The following is a 16,895-nucleotide window of genomic DNA, read 5'->3' as shown; positions in this document are numbered from 1 at the left end:
AGTTTTTCGCAAAAGTGTCGCAGTCGAAAAGGATATCGCGCATCGGCGGTCTCGGCCATTATCAGAATTAATTACGGCCGGGGCGTTATTGCGGCCCTGGCAACATTAACTTCGGCGAATTCCGGTAGATTACTGCCGTGGAACTCGTGTAAGAGCAATGGCCCATTCAGTTGTAACAAGAGCAGATGCGCAGTCTCCGCGCGATTCGACGCGACTCGACACGACTCGACGCTACGGAGCCGCAGAGGATGAGGGAGGGAGGGAGGGAGGGGGAGGGGTAGGGGTAGGGGGTGGTCTGCTGGTGCACCCACCTCTCCCCGAGTGCAGAGCGTCGAGTTAAGTTTCCTCGAAGTGCACCACAACGGTGCTCTGTCCGTGCCAGAGATGCTGCGCCCCGCAGCAGCCGGCATCGCGTGCATGTCGAAGGCTGCTGCCGTAATTCCTGGAATTAGCAGAATCCAGAACGGCTTCTATCGGCGATAATAGCGCTTTGACGCTATTCCGGCCACGATCAGATTGTCCTCTTGCCTTCGCTTCCTATCCAATCTACCGCATCCAGGTGCATTAGAACCGAGCCGACTGGTAGAAACCGGCGACTTCTACGCTCGAACAGACCGTCCGGTCGTTCTACTTCGATCCGGCTTTCGATGCAACTCGCTCGGAAACGAGAGTACTACACCGGCTGCGTGGATTGTCTTGGAAAAATTTCAGCTGTTTCTCTCTCTAGAGGATGCACGATGCAATGGTATTGTTTAAGACCGGTATTGTGCGCTGGGTGTTCTTTAATTAATTTGTCGAATATTGCTGTGGCGAGACTCGTGAAATTAAAGAGGCGGTGTTGACGTACGAAGTTGGAATTATAACTTTGGATCGAGTGGATATTTTTGCTTGACAAAATTAGGGTATTTTCTCTAGATAATGTACAGTACAACTGCATAGTTTAAAATTGGTACCTGCGATGGGTATTGTTTAATTAATTATCGAAGATTAGTATGCCAAGACAGTGCCAAGTAAAATTAAAGAGGAGATGTGTGCAGTTACAATTATAACTCTAGTTTGGGTAAACATTTTGGCTTGATAAAATTAGAGTATTTTCTCTAAACAATGCACAATATAACCGCATAGTTTAAGATTGATATGTACGATAGTTAGCCTCCAATTAATTATCGATTACTACTACGCCAATACTCCTGAAACTAAATGAGCAACGTCGACGCGTTCAATTCCAATTACAACTTTAAAACCAGCGGTTATTCCTTACTGAAGAAATTATTACACATTCTCTAAACAATGCGTATTATATCTAAAAAGTTGCAGAACAATAATCACAGCAGTTAATTTTCTACAATATATACATCCGCGAATTACCGGAATAAGACGTAGCAGCAACGAAACGGGGGATCGGCTGTTCCTGAAGAAAATTCGCATATTGCCCGGTCCCGTGGGTAAAAACACGAGTTCGCGTTGATATTAATTGCTTCCCCGCGGCCCGTATTGCACGAATTCGGCACGAATTCGTAGTCAGACGTCAGACGATAGCCGGAATGCTGTTTCGGCGATGTTTCATAAGCCGGCTGCACGATAAAGCAATTAATCACCGCGGTATCTAGTGTTTTTGGTAGCACGTAGAGCCCGCTCGAAATAGTAGTATAAACTGATATCATCCTAAATTACATTCTATCCGCGTCTGCCGAACAATTCCGGGGCTTGGGCGTATGCACCTGCCTAACCGAGTTCGAGCCGGTTAAGTAAAAATTAGCGTGAGCGATCCGAGGGAAAATCGAATTTTCGAAAACGATGCGTATCGGCCGCGCTGCGTGCGCGTCGGCGGGATTAATGCGAAATCGATACAAACGTTTTACCATAGCGAGCGCCGGCGGCGATGCAATTTCCACGGTTTTCCGAGCCCCTGCTCCGAAATTAACGAAAACACAACGTTTCGCAACGGCGAAACTTAAAATTTGTTGATACCGCCGGTCTTCTTTGCGCATCTTCCACCCCAACAAAGTTTCCGGTAATCCCGGATCGGAACTTTCTGTTACACGATCGTGTTTGCGCCGTGCTCCAGTTAGGTTTACAGAAACGCTCGGCAACGACAATTTCGGCAACAATGTTATTAAAAAAGTTTCACCGACGCCACTTCGGAATCCCGGTCGGGTCGCGCTCGATTTTCGTAATTTTTTTTACTGTTCTTACGGTCCTTGTTTTTGTTTTTATTTGTTGCAACCTTTTTTTGCGCGATAATCCGCACGTTTAACGACGCTCGAAAAAGCTCGTGACACGATACTTGCGGCAACAATGTTGCTGGAAATTTGATTAAAAAGTTCAGCTCGCAATTTGGAATCGGATTAAAGGATATTCATAATTTTTTTGATATCCTTGTTGGCTCCATTTCGGACCGCAGCTTTTTTAAATAGGATAGTAACGACATTCAACTATAACCACAAATATTTGCAACGTGATACCATCAGCGACGACATTTCTAAAAATATTGTTCCACAAGCGTAACTTACATTTTGAAATCCGACACCGTTGCAGCAGTTTCATAATTTTTCCAGCATCCTTACGACCTTTGTTTCTCATTGCAATTTTATAATAGAACAATCTGCTTATTCAACAACCTTTACTAAAATTTCCAACATAATACTTCCATCAATAGCGTTGCTAAAAATATTCTTTATAATTGTCCACTCGCGAAAGGGTAAAGGAACTTCGACAATTTTCCGAACACCCCTAAATTCGATCGTTCTGAAACTTGCTATCAGTATACTCTCAACCGGGAGCTACGTATCTGAAAAAAAAACTAGATGAAAATTGCCCGGCCAGCGAGGCCGCAAAAAATTCGCCAATGCCAGACGGTATAACGGTTTCGCCGGCGAGTAATTGTTCGTCGAAGATAGATGGAACAATTAGAAAATAACGATCTGCAGGGGATCAAAGGGAATCCGATTAGGTCGGCTAGGACTCGCGGAAAAATTGGAGCGTGGTTTCCGGGTCAAACACGGCGGGTAAACGTGGATTAGAGGCCGATCGTTCGGATCGATTCGCAAGCTACTTCTGTTCCGCGGGTAGTCCTCTCCGGGCAGGACTCCGGCGCGGCGGCGGCGGCGTCTTCGCTAATTATAGCGAGCCGAGGCGAATACTCGGCTTTCCCGGTCCGAGCCGTGTAAACCGGCGTTGATTTTACGCGCATCCTCGCCGCCACGCTCCGGCTAACAATTAACAGCCGGTTTCTGCTCGTCGTCCGGGAACTTTCGGCTCGGTTTCCACGGCTCGGCTAACTAGGTCTTCCGAGAGCGCTCTCACGGCTCTACGCGTCCTTTTTAGAAACTTCGGCTCCAACGCGCCAGTCTTCGACTGCCTGCTTCCTACCGACGAAGCACCGGCGCTTCCTGTTTACTACCGACCTCACGGCGACTGGATACGACCATCCACCCCCTCTCCCCACCGCGTATTATTGCCGGGAACAAGTTCGCCCGCGTACCGGCTACAAACTGTTCCACTCCGCCATTTTGCAAATTTGTGGGCTAGAAAAATTCATACGGACAACTGAACGCCGTCTTTACATCACATAAAAATTGTGGAGTTTCTGGTCGACGGTTATTTGTTTAAAAAATTTCTAAACTTCAGAGCTTTGTACAGTGAAGTCTTTGGGAACTAGAATCACAAATTTTCGAATAATTTCGCCATTTTGCAAATTTGTGGGCTAGACAAATTCTTACGGACAACCGAACGCCGTCTTTACATCACATAAAAATTGTGGAGCTTTTGGTAGACGGTCATTTGTTTAAAGAATTTTTAAACTTCAGAGCTTTCTCTATACAAAGAAGTCTTTGGGAACTAGAATCACAAATTTTCGAATAATTCCGCCATTTTGTAAATTTGTGAGCTCCAAAATTTTTTACAAGTAATTGGACATCGTTTTTACACTTCCTAAAAATTATGCAGTTTTTGGTCGTCGGTTACTTTTTCAAAAAATTGTCAATCTTCCGAGTTCTTCTCGGCATAAAGAAGTCTTCGGAAATTAAGCCTATTTTGCGAACATCTCCGCAAGATTTTGTTAGAAATGGAGCCCTAAATATGTGGCCCCATAACATTGCGATACGTGGCTTTAGACATGATCGGGAAATGACGATCGGCGAGCGATCGTCTTCTGTTCGCCGACGAGTCGTTTCTTTCTTCTCTCTGCGTTCGTCTCCTCGTGCGCTCACTTATTAAATGTGATTAATTAAATGTGAAACGTGTAATTATATTTGCCTAAATGTGGATTATTTTTGGCCAATGATCGTGTTTCGACAAAAATTTCGAAACTTGAACCATGAATTTTGCCACTGAACAATTAATTTTAATTATTGAACGACTTGGATGTTCTTTTAAAGAGTATGTTAATGATAGGAGGCAGTGGGTTGTTTTATCTGAGAATAGATGTTCAAGGTCGGCAGTCGATTATGCGAGCGTGATCTTAATTTACTGACTCGTTAGAATTTTCATAACTCGATCCGGGGAAAGTCGATGATTGATCGAGAAACTTGGACGACGTGTCAGCGGATCTATTTTAATCGGTTCTGGTCCGGGCACGGGCTAATCTAATTCACGATGATCGGTTTAGTATTTATAATTACGGCAAAGTAACCAACTATCGTAGTGCTTACGCAGCCGGACCCTAAGTGAGTCAATCAATCAAGAAGATTACATTCTTGTCGGCGAAAGTTTCAAGTCAGCCGTAAATTTTCAACGAGGGGGAGGCTGCAACACCTCGAGGCCTGTAATCGATACTTTACTCCATTTCCTCTGGTGTCCTCCGACTCTGCTCTAATACCTCCAGAAACACCCCCCATAACTTCTATGGCGAAAGCATCAAACGTTCTCCCGCGTCTCCTTTTTCCAAAATTGCACGTCTCTAAAACTTCGACGACTTTCGCTGTTTTTTAAACATCTTTATAGTTTCCATATATCACTGTTATTTTTTTATGCTATAGTTCCCGCATCGAACTATGCCTACAAAAATTTACAACAATACTGACTCGTGAACAATGCTTCTATCAACATCACTAACCAAGAATAATTCTCATCTTAGAATAAACACAACCTTCTACGATTTTTTCAACCCACTTACAGTCCTCTTTTTTTTATCGCCACTTTTTAGTAGTTAAACTCACACCCTAGAACACGTGTACAAAAATTGGCATCGCTATCCTTCCATGAACAATGTTCCAAAAATTTACCAAACAATTATCCACTCTCAGAAAGCTGAAAGAGGAAACTCAGAAGATTCAAAATTTCATAAATTTTTCCCAGCCCCTTAACTTTTTTCTATCAAGTTAAAATTATTTCTCGCTGTACATTCGAGTCAGACATAACCTCGACAAAATCATTGTCGCGGTCCTGCAGAACATAGCAAAAATATCTGGAACGTCGCGTACGATCGCATCGCGAATTAGAGAAAGTGACAGAAGGGGTGAAATATTTTGGTTAAATTCGAAAAGAGGAAGAGAGTGGGGGGGAGAGAATTATTGTCCCGGGAACGTTTCTGAGACGAAAGCAAATTTGTCATCGATGCTCGGACAGGCTGCAAGGTCCGCCTCTCCTCGACTCATAATTCTTCGACGCGCTTTCCGATTCCGGCGTCGTGTAATCGATCTGCGTTGGCCCCGAGAGAGCGAATAGCTGCGCGCGATCCTCTCGCTCTCCCGTCCTCTCTCACTCTCTCTCTCTCTCTCTCTTCCTCTCCCTCTATTATTCTCTCTCTCTCTCTCTCTCTCTCTCTCTCTCTCCCTCCCCCACGGAACTTTCGGATCAGCGATTGTCTGCGCTACACAGCCGGCACACGGAGCCTCGCGCCGCTCCCTATCAAGCTCAAGTGATTCCTCGCCGTGGCAGGAACACCGTTCCCGGAAAAATATGCAGCCGCCCGCGGAACAGCGCTCGAGGAAACCGTTTCCTTGGAATTTATCGAGCTCTCGCTGAATATTTGCGCGACCAGCGAGCGAGCGAGCGAGCCAGCTCTCCGCGTCGGGCAGACAGCAGCGGCCGCGCCGCAACCTTGTCACTCAAAAACTGCACGCCGCTACATCCACGCGGAAATAGATTCTTGGCCGGTGAATACAAAATTTCAAAGTTACTTTTTCGCGGAGGCGCCCCCGCGTCGACCTTGCGAATTTTTTGCGAGTCGATCGTGACAGATAGACGGACGTTCTTTGCGTAGAATCGTTCTGTAAACTCTTGCGAATGCGATCATATATTTTTTAACGATATTGTCAAGGTTCAAATGTGTTTAAACAATTTTTGAACCAAACGAGATAATATTATGGTTGTCGAATGAAATTTTGGGATTCAGTTTCAAATTCGATGCAATTTTGGGAATTTTTTGCGTCTCGATTGTGATAGCTATGAGAATGTTTTTTGCGTAGAATTATTCTTTAGACTTTTGCGAATGCAGTCATATATTTTTTTAACGATATTGTCAAGGTTTAAATGTGTTTAAAGAATTTTTGAACCAAACGAGATAATATTATGGTTGTCGAACGAAATTTTGGGATTCAGTTTCAAATTCGATGCAATTTTGGGAATTTTTTGCGTCTCGATTGTGATAGCTATGAGAATGTTTTTTGCGTAGAATTATTCTTTAGACTTTTGCGAATGCAGTCATATATTTTTTTAACGATATTATCAAGGTTTAAACGTTTTTAAATAATTTTTTAGTCAGGCGAGGCATTATCCCTTGACGAATTTACTTGGTTGGAATTTTGGAAATTTTTTTGCGCTTCGACTGTGTCGGCTACGGGAAAATCTTTTCACGTAGAATTATTCCGTAGATTCTCACGAACACAACGATACATCTTTCAACGATTCTCTATCGGTTTGAACCTATTAAAAAAATTTCCGGTCCGGTGCTCCCACCGGCGTTCATCAAATTTTCAAAAAGTCAACTTTCCGAATTTTTGGAGCTTCAACAATGATAGCTGCGTAAATGTTTAATACGTAGAACGATTCGGCAAATTTTCCCGAATGCGGTGGTATATTTTTCAACGACGCGTTCCAACGGTCGGGACATTTTTCAAAACTCGACCAGCCCCTCGTGGATTCCTAGAATCGACATCAGATAATCCAAAGCTATCCCCGTTGCAATTTAACGCGGCCGTAATATTATGTTAGGCACGGAGAAATAGCGGTTGCAGTCGATTACAGAAAATTATCGCCGGATCGAGTTCCGCCGGAAGGAAACACGTATACGTCTACTTTAAAAGCGTAGCGGGTTACGTAACGATATTGTTCGAGTCATGAAATACGACAGTGAACGCTCACACGTCGCATTAAATTACGGAGTTCATTTAGGAAAAACTTCACGTAGGTGTACTTTACTTATACAGGGGCCCGGCTGACGTGAGATGTGAATTACGTAGCTCGTGCTAACGTTCGCCGAAAGTTTCTGGAAGAGTGCAACTTCCGACCATAACCTTTACGCGTGCATCAACGCTTGAGAAAACATCGCTTTCCTCGAATATTTACAAATCTCCCCTTCCGTCGATTTTCACGACAATCGACCGTAATATAGTCCACGAAAAGCTGTGCAACTGAGATTTTTTTCTTTCGGAATTGACCGCACTAAGCGGGAGAAAACAGCCCTCAAATTTGGGGGTGGTAAAATATATTTCCTCGAATATCTCGAAAACTTTTTGCTTTAGAAAAAAAATATTAAAAATGTAAAGGGAGCATTTCTTGATGGAGCATATTTTTTTTATGATTCAACTATGATATAGACCACAAAAGCCTGTGCTACTGAGATTTTTTATTTTTCAAATCGACCTCTCCTAACGTGAGAGAACAGTCCTCGAATTTAGGGGTGGTAAAACATATTTCCTCGAATATCTCGAAAACTCTTTGCTTTAGAAAAAATATTATAAATGCAAAGGAAGCGTTTTCTGGCGGTGCATATTTTTTTTATAACTCAGATAAATAAATACTCTTTTAGGTGAATTTTTGATAAACAATGTTGGCGAGTAAAGGACCGTGAGATTTATTTAATCGGAAATTGAGTTTTCATTTGCGACGTCGAGGGTCGAAGGGGCGGTTTAGAGGGACTTTTGACGGCATTGAAAGGCGGCCGGCGGCCATTCGTGCAACACCTGATGATCTTGAAGGCAAAACGGTGCCGCGCGGGCAAGACCGTCTTTCACGCTTCTGAAGGACTTTTTCTTCTCCGGCGAGTCCGTGGTCAGGTCGGCGCGTTTTAACCTTTTACAGGTTTTTTTACGACTCGTTACGACAATGCATCCTTTGACCCTCGTCACCTCTTAGTCGCCTTTTTCACCCGGCCCTCGCCATTCGACACGCGCTCACCCATAACGCGGGCGCGCCACCGTCCGCAACCGCCCCCGCCGAACGGACTTTTATAAATATCTACCAGCCCAGCCATCCGTTCATCAAGTGCGAGCTCATTCGTACGTCCATTTTTCCCGCGATGCTGAGAATGCTCTCCTTCCTGACATACTTTATGGCGGCCGGATCTGCAAATTCAACGTCCACGGTGCCCGTATTCGGTATAACGCGAATAAATTACCACCGGCACGACGGAAAACCTTGCACAACTTCGAAACGAGCTCTTCTTTTATAATAAAACCAGCGACAGGTTATTCTACGGTGAAATCCGCGTCGAAAATGTGCAAAGAAATTTTTCGATCCGAAGCTCCGTTCGCGAGAAAAAAGAATTCAAAAAATTCAAAAAACACAAAAGCCCTTTTATTTCGAGAACGCAGCGTCGTCGACGAAAATGTTGTTCCACGTTTCAGACGCAGTTTTCGTCGCGGAATCGTACGACACCCCACACGGCAATGTTTAAATCGCTTTCGTATTCTTGCTACTTTGTTTTCCGGATTTTCGAATTCGATTTTCTCGGAACGGGACACCGAATCAAAAAGGTTCATTCCACATTTTCGTCGCAGTTTTTGACGTAGAATCCAAGCATATCCCACATGAACGTATTCAAATTAAATTTACATACTAGCCACTTTGTTTTTTGGATTTTCAAATTCGATTTTCTCGAGAACGAGGCACCGAATCCAAAAAGTTGATTCCATATTTTCGACGTAGTTTTTGACGTGGAATCCAAGCATATCCCTCATGAACGTATTCAAATTAAATTTACATTCTAGCCACTTTATTTTTTGGATGTTCAAACTCCATTTTCTCGAGAACGGGTGACGGAAACCAAAAAGTTGATTCCACGTTTCCGAATAGTTTCGGGCTAGTAGTATCCGAGAGGACACCGTGCGGAGGAGAGGTTCGTAGCTCTATAGTTCCCCGAATGACCATAGTTTCTGTCGAATACGGTTTTCTAGCACAATGGGAAGAGGGATGAAATAAACGAAAGGCCGAGCGTGATGAGAAACACCGATACTGCGAACGATTACAAACACAGCCGTGTACACACGTGAGTAGTTACTGAAAGCCGGGGGTGGAGGTGGAGCTGCCGAGAATGCGAAGCGAAGTCTCTAGATTAAATACCGATACGACGAGCATCCATTCTCCGGGGAAACCTTTTCCTTGCGGCGGGGTGGGGGGGGGGGGGGGGGGGGGGGGCTAAGGGATGATGAAACAAAAGGGCGAGCCTCAAAGAAGTCTCCTCTCGTCGTTGAAAGGGGCGCGATTTAATTTCAGTTACTGTCCACGCGGTTCCAATAAATATAGATTATTTTTCTTAAACGTCAAACGGACGAGAATCGTTCTACAAATCTTTCGTAAAAAAGTCCTTCTTTAATTGTTGCACTGCGATTTAGAAATAAATACCTGGATCGGTTATCCTATGGTCCTTCGAAATCATTGGTGGCGCGGATGATGATTTCACTTACCTGTAACAGATAAGAAAAACGAATTTTACTCTATTATATATTAATATACAATATATCATTGTGTAATATATTAATATACAATGTAACATTGTATAATATATTAATAGACAATATATCATTGTATAACATATTAATATACAATGTGTTAATGTATAATATATTTTATATATGATATACTAAAATAGTATATATTAATATACGATATGCTAACATAGAATATATTAATATACAGTATATTAATGTAAAATATAATAATATTCGATATATCAACGTGTAGTAAATTAATATATAATGCATAAACACGTAGTATATCAATGCACAATATATTAGTATATAATTACTATATAGAACATACATAATTATATACGATATACAGCCTAAACTGTAACAGATATGAATATACTAATTGTTTCAAGAATATTTAACTGTATTGCATTTCATATTAATATAATTATCGTAACAATACATAAATATACTTAAGATATTTAATATATCAATGTACATATAATAACATGTTCAATACGTTAAATCGTATCATAACATAATTAATATATCAAAAGGTATAATAATACATCTAATATATTAAAATATGTACTAACACCTTAGATATATTTAAATATGTAATAACACCTCCAGTATATTAAAATATGTGACAATATATTTAATACCTTTAAAATACGTAATAATATATAAAATATATTAAAGCGTAATACAATAAATACATTGGATATTCTGCGAGTACATTTAATACGGGAAGATCGTTTGTAAAATCTTCTCGTTTATAAGAAACAAAAATTCGTTGGACGCCAATGGGACGCCGCGCCGGTTCGGTGAATGGAGGGGCCAGGTGCGGACAATGAATCGGAGACATCTTGCTCGAAATGCGTTTTATTTACAAACACAGATGCCGGAGCTTAAACCGGCAACGGTAGAAAATCGGCGACAGTGAAGTTTCGTTGGAGGTGGGAGGGTGGTGGTGCCGGGGGTGTAATGGTAAAGAAAACTACTCGGTTGAACTGCTCTTTATTAGACTTCTTATGGTACGTAAAGGCCGTTGCGCGCTGTAAACAGCGAATACGGTCACTCCAGGACCTTTAACCGGTTATTCGGCGACCTTATCGTGGAATCGCATTACCGTAGAAAAGATTCCGGGTAAAAGACCCCATGGGTGCCCTCAGACTGCTTGCCGGCCATCGAATCCTCCTCGCATAAGTGACAAGCTATAGCTCCGCAGAGCCTCGGCATCGAAACGTTTACGCTCCGCGCAGTCGCGATCCCCTTAAACATATCCAATTATATACAGGTTAATTAGCGAAGGTCAAATTACGGGCAAATTGAACCCGAGGGGGGAACCCTCGTTCTACGCCACTGGCCTCCACGGTGAAATTCTCCTCCCGATCCGTAGATGATCCCTGCAACCTTTGTCTTTTTTTTCGGTCGGTTAATTAACAATTAATTGGCTCGACTTATTTGAAGTCTTACTTTGAAAATTCATTTTTGTTTGCAAATGTTAAATAATATGTCATTGCTTTTGTTTGAGTTTGGGGTGTTCTAGATTTAATTTTAATTTTAGAACGTTTAGATGTATCTGAGAAAAAATATTCACGTATTTGAAAAAATGTTGCAGTTTTTAGAAAACGTTGTGAAAATTTGTTTGGCAGAGTCAAAAGAATTGTTTTGCGTGAAACGAGTTTGAGATGTGCTTATGGTGTAATCGCGAAGGATTGACTAACTTGAAAATATAACTACAGGGTGCGGAATGCGTTTTGGAATATTGTGGCTGTTTTTAAAAATGTTTCAGAGCTCGAAACATTTAAACAATATATATCGTTGGATTCGGGAGAGTCTGAGGAATAAATCTACGTAAAAAAAGTTGCGCAACATTTACGGTTGAACCGCAAAAAATTTGACAAAGTTGAAAACGTCACTACAGGGTGTAAAATGCGTTTTGTAACTTTGTGGATATTTTTAAAAATATTGCCGAGCTTAGAATATTTAAAAAAATATATATCATCGTATTCAGGATAGTTTGAGTAATAAATCTACGTAAATGAAAGTTATGCAACATTTACTGTTGAACTGTAAAAAATTAACGAAGTTACGACAGCTGCGTGCTTTTTAGAAACCGAAAAATTTTTCAAGAAGCGAGAATGACAGCGACTTTGAAACTCGGAATTAGGGTAACGGAACGTGTGAGAACGGAACGTTGTTCGTTGAAATGTTTAAGTAATCGTTAACAATAGTCGGCGATTCGTGTAACAGCTGGGCGAAACGAGTTTCGAGATTGCCACGCAAATCAACACCGGAGGATGACAGTCCACGCAACACAGGGCAGTTTAAATTTAACTGTCAGAGTGTTTAAGTGCTCTCCTGCTCGCCCTTTTCCTTCCACCCTCTCTGCCCTCCTTATCCATCCCTCTCTACTCGAGGAACTAAGTGACTGTGAAAGCGGTCGAGCATCTTGGCGTTTCAACGGCTGTAACGCGGCACGAATGAAACGCTTCTTGTCAAAACACCTGGAAAAAGCAATTCGATGGACATTTCACCATTTACGAAATCATAAAGGGCGGCCACCCTTTGGAAATCCGCCATCACGATGCCGTTCGACGTCCGGTCTGTCCCGCAATCCGAGGGGTCTGGAAACAAGCAAACTTTCCGAATTTATTACAGAACTATCGCCTGAGCACATAATTCTAAAAATTTTACGTCGCGTAAATGCGTGTTTCAGCGTTTTATTGCAATTTTTTTCCAAGTAAAAATCTATCGAAATGGCGGAGTTATAAATTTTGGAAAAATGGTGTTTAAAGCGTTTAGTATTGGAGATTCATTTTTAGACTGTTTTGCAATTAAATGGTATCGAAAATCTAATTTTCTAGGCTGGTTGGATAGCGGAGGCTTCATTTATCAAATTCTGAATGGTTACAGTCTTGAAATAAATATTTTGAGTTCTGTCCAAATTTTTGAACTTGCAAAATTATATATGTATATTGTTCTTATATTGTAGAGAATTTTTGTGTAATGGTGGAAGGTTTTGAAAAACAATTTTAAGGGTGTCAAAGTAGAGATTTCACTCTTTAAAATGAGCTCACCTAAATCGTCCTATAACAATATTTTTACGATGCTATAAATTTATCGAATTTCGCAAAGTTACATATAATTGAAAAATGTTACCAAGAACCACCCTTGCGTTCCAAAGTATTTCACAGAAAGATCAAAATTATAAAAAAATTAACAACTTACTGAGGGTCAAGGTAGAAGCTTCCCCCCTTTAAAATCAGCCCACAAAGACCACCCTTTGACAATTTTCCACGATACTACGATTTATCAAAGTTTATAAAGTCACGCGTATTCAAATAATGTTACCAAAAACCACCCTTGCGTTCCAAAGCATTTCACGCTAGGACAAAAATTATAAAAAAATTAACAACTTACTGAGGCTCAAGGTAGAAGCTTCCCCCTTTAAAATCAGCCCACAAAGACCACCCTTTGACAATTTTCCACGATACTACGATTTGTCAAAGTCTACAAAATCACACGTAATAGAAAAATGTTACCAAAAACCACCCTTGCGTTCCAAAGCACATCACGATAAAAAGAAAAACGATCAAAAATAAACACTTCGCATGAAATGAAAGTAGAATCTCCCCGCTTTAAAACTAGCCCAGATACATCGGTCTGCTACCGGTATCGGCGAAGTTCCATCGAGTCAAAGATCGACTAATAACGTTTAATGCCCGTTCGATCCGGAGACCCCGTTTTCGACTTTTCCGTCGGTGATCTAGGGAGGCGAACTCGGAAAACAGCTGGAACAGGGTAAAACTTGTTTGCCGGGGATCGGTTGGATAGCAGTGGCCCGATACTATCAGCCTACAGAAGCTGTAGCCCGGGTTCGAAAAGGAGCGAGAGCCCGGCAGCCGGAAGCGGCGAAAGCTTATCCTTGGCAGCGTGGGATGCGGCGCTCATCCAGACAGTCTCGTACCATTTCGTAAAGTCATCTATTTGCGGGATTAACGTACCACGGATATCAACTTCCTGCTAGGTAAGCAGAGGAAACTTTCCGAACTGCCGGGGAGAACGAAGAGACCCGGGGTGCGGCTCAGGCTCGAACGAAAATTAGTTTCACTTTTTCCCCGGTCTTCTTTCCGCGAGACCGACCCTTCCCTCCCTCCCTCCCTCCCTCGCCCCCGTCCCCGCTTCTTTCTCGCACCAGCGCCACGCTCCTGTCTTCGGAAGCTCTAGCCATCTAGCCACTTTCGTTCCGAAACATAATATTTTCTACGATATTGCCCGGCCGTCCTCCCCGCATGAATATTTAGCGGGCCCCCGTGAAAGAAACTTTCGAATAGGTGCGAGGATAAATTAGCCGCGCTCGCCACCCGGCCGGAATGCACCGGGCTCGATCAGCTGGCTGGCTGCATCCCCGGCCCTGCGACCTCGATTAACCGCGCTAATTAGGCGAAATATAGACCGAGGGTTACGAAGAAATTAGGGGAGGACCGCGGGGAGGGGGCACCCGGCAAATTTCGGGGAAACTCTCTGACACGCGACTAACATTCGCAGTCGGTTCCCGTGCTGCTGCTAATGCGAAACATTAATGCTACCTTGGTAAGCGAGGTAAATTTCCGCGGGAAATGTACAAAATAGCACTAGAACGTAGCTAAATTTTCCACTTTGTTCCATTCGGACATCTCAAATGGTCGTGGAGAAAGAATTGTTTAAGCTCGGTCCTCGTTCCTGCAGGTCACAGGGGGTAGTTTTCGAAAAATGTTTTTTTTTCGCAACGTGACGATGCAGCTAAAATTTTGTAAAGAATCTGGCACGTACAACAAACTAGCAGCTATGATTTGTTGTTCGGTTCGTCGAGGTGCTTTAACAGATCGCCGAGTTAAATCGTGTCCGAACTTTCGCTTTTCTTCGGGGATCGAACGGCAGTATTGGAGGTAATATTGGGCGAGGGTAGTAGGGGGGGGGGGGGGGGGGGGGGGGGGGGGGTTGAAGGGCGGCCAGGGAAGGTAGGCCGAAGGTAAACGAAGGTCAGAAGTAAGGATAGGACGAAGAGGGATGAGGGTCACTGCGAATCCGTCGGCCTCGCGCCGAGGGACAATGCAGTTCGTCCCAATAAAGCCGGTTTATACACGATCTCCGGCAAATACGTTGCAATTATCATATAAAAGGATCAGTCTGGGGTGGAAGACGGCCGCTTATATAACATTCTATTATAGGGGGGGACCCCGAAAGGAATCTCGGGTAAGGGCGGAAGACTTCGCCGGGGAGGAGAAGCGGAGAAGAGAGACAGCGCCGCGGCGACGTATTGATCTGTCATCGTCCTAACGGCACGCCGGCGGCCCTTTTCGAATTTTAGATCAGCGCGAATCCTATGCAAACCCAGCCCTGTCCCGCCCTGTACTTAGAGCCCCGAGGATTCTGTAAGGTTCGATGGCTACGATCGATCCCTGGCCAAGGTTTGTCTTTAATGGGTTTCGTGTAGCGAATAGAAGATACTCCCTGGCTGGTTTCGTATTCCGGCTTCGGTGCCCTATGGTAATTGTAAAGGGTGTCCCAGTTTAATCTTCGAAGGCGAGCACCGCGAAAAATATGGCGGACGCGGGCACACGTACCCAACAAAGTTATGGCAACTAGGAAACCTAATCGCGGCCCTTCGACCTTCTATTTTTAAGAAGCCCAGTTCCCTTGTTACGCGAAAGACGTATGGAGTCGCCAGGTAAAACCATCCTTACGTTTCGAAGCATTTTCGAGCAAGACAAAAGATTATAAAAAAATAAACAAATTACCAGGCATCAAAGTAGATGCTTCCCCCTTTAAAATGAGCCTAGGTAGGCCACCCTGCATCGATTTTACACGAAGATACAGTTTTCCAAACTCTGCGAAGTCGTTTAGAGGCGCTGACAAAAACTACCCTTACGTTCCGAGGCATTTAGCAATAAGGCAGAGAATTATAAAAAATAAACAAGTTACTAGGGATCGAAGTAGATTCTTCCCCCTTTAAAATGAGTCTAAGTAGATCACCCTGCGCCGATTTTACACGAAGATACAGTTTTTCAAACTTCGCGAAGTCGTTTAAAGGGGCTGRCAAAAAGCACCCTTACGTTCCGAAGCATTTTGAAATAAGAAGAAAAATAATAAAAAATAAACAATTTACCAGAGATTAAACTACAACCCTCCCCCTATAAAATGAGCTCAGATAGACTACCCTGCGTCGACTTTATACGATGCTACTTTAACTTGTTTTTGTAAGAGAGGAGTTAACTGTTCGCGTTAAATTCAAGCCAGACTTTACCAGTTTGTTTCTCGACAATTATTTAACATATGTAAATGAACCAGAAGAGCGCAAAGCAGCAGAATGTTCGCTCTACGTTGTGTAATATATCCGAAATTTTAGCCAACTCCGGCAAGGCCGGATAGAATGGTTACTCCCCGGCCTCGGAACACGGTGCTTAAAGGAAACGTGGAAACGTAAAAAGGCAGACGTGACGAGCACTCCATCGAGGTCGGAATAAAGCAAACGGAGTGTAGCAGGGAGAAATGAACTCCGATACATCCATAAACGCGTTTATCGTGACTAGCAGCGCTGCGGGTCACGTGTATACGAAGTGTCGCCCGGGGATCATTAATATTCAMGAGGTACTGGATCAGATTTTATTCACACCGGCGATCGTAAACCAGAGAATTGATGGTCCGCGGATACAGATGTCTCGTGGCGGCGCTTGTCAAGCGCGTTGCATCGTGTGCAGTCTTCTTGCGACCTCTAATAATGCGGCGCGAAAAATCCAGCGCACCGGAGAGAGAGAGAGAGAGAGAGAGAGAGAGAGAGAGAGAGAGAGAGAGAGAGAGAGACGAGCAGCGCGAGCACAACTTTCAGAATTTTTTTCCAACGGGACAAACGAAAGAATCCTTATGAAAAAAATACCAGCGCGCTCCACAGTCTTCATTTAATCAGAAAACAATTTTGTTTAGTACAAACCAAAAATGCAAATTACTAAAACAAATTCTTGTAGTCCGAAATAAAATAAATTCGATACGAAAAAT

At 43.1% G+C, this 16,895-nt stretch overlaps 2 protein-coding genes across 2 annotated transcripts in view; both read right to left on the bottom strand.

Annotated features, from left to right (window-relative positions):
* The window catches only part of LOC144473146 (E3 ubiquitin-protein ligase MIB1-like), a 122,124-nt gene extending 111,115 nt beyond the window's left edge, over nt 1-11,009 (bottom strand). Inside the window, exon 1 of the mRNA XM_078186768.1 lies at nt 10,984-11,009. The gene's annotated coding sequence lies outside the window, so the exon portion shown is untranslated. The remainder of the gene's footprint in view (nt 1-10,983) is intronic.
* Nucleotides 11,010-11,060: 51 nt separating this feature from the next.
* The window catches only part of LOC144472292 (E3 ubiquitin-protein ligase MIB1-like), a 408,968-nt gene continuing 403,133 nt past the window's right edge, over nt 11,061-16,895 (bottom strand). The window contains exon 10 of the mRNA XM_078185245.1: nt 11,061-11,126. Coding sequence (XP_078041371.1) covers nt 11,102-11,126 — 25 coding nt within the window. The 3' untranslated portion in view covers nt 11,061-11,101. The remainder of the gene's footprint in view (nt 11,127-16,895) is intronic.

Source organism: Augochlora pura, chromosome 7, assembly GCF_028453695.1.
Source record: "Augochlora pura isolate Apur16 chromosome 7, APUR_v2.2.1, whole genome shotgun sequence".
NCBI classification, from domain to species: Eukaryota; Metazoa; Arthropoda; class Insecta; order Hymenoptera; family Halictidae; genus Augochlora; species Augochlora pura.
This window is presented reverse-complemented; position numbering and strand designations above follow the sequence as displayed.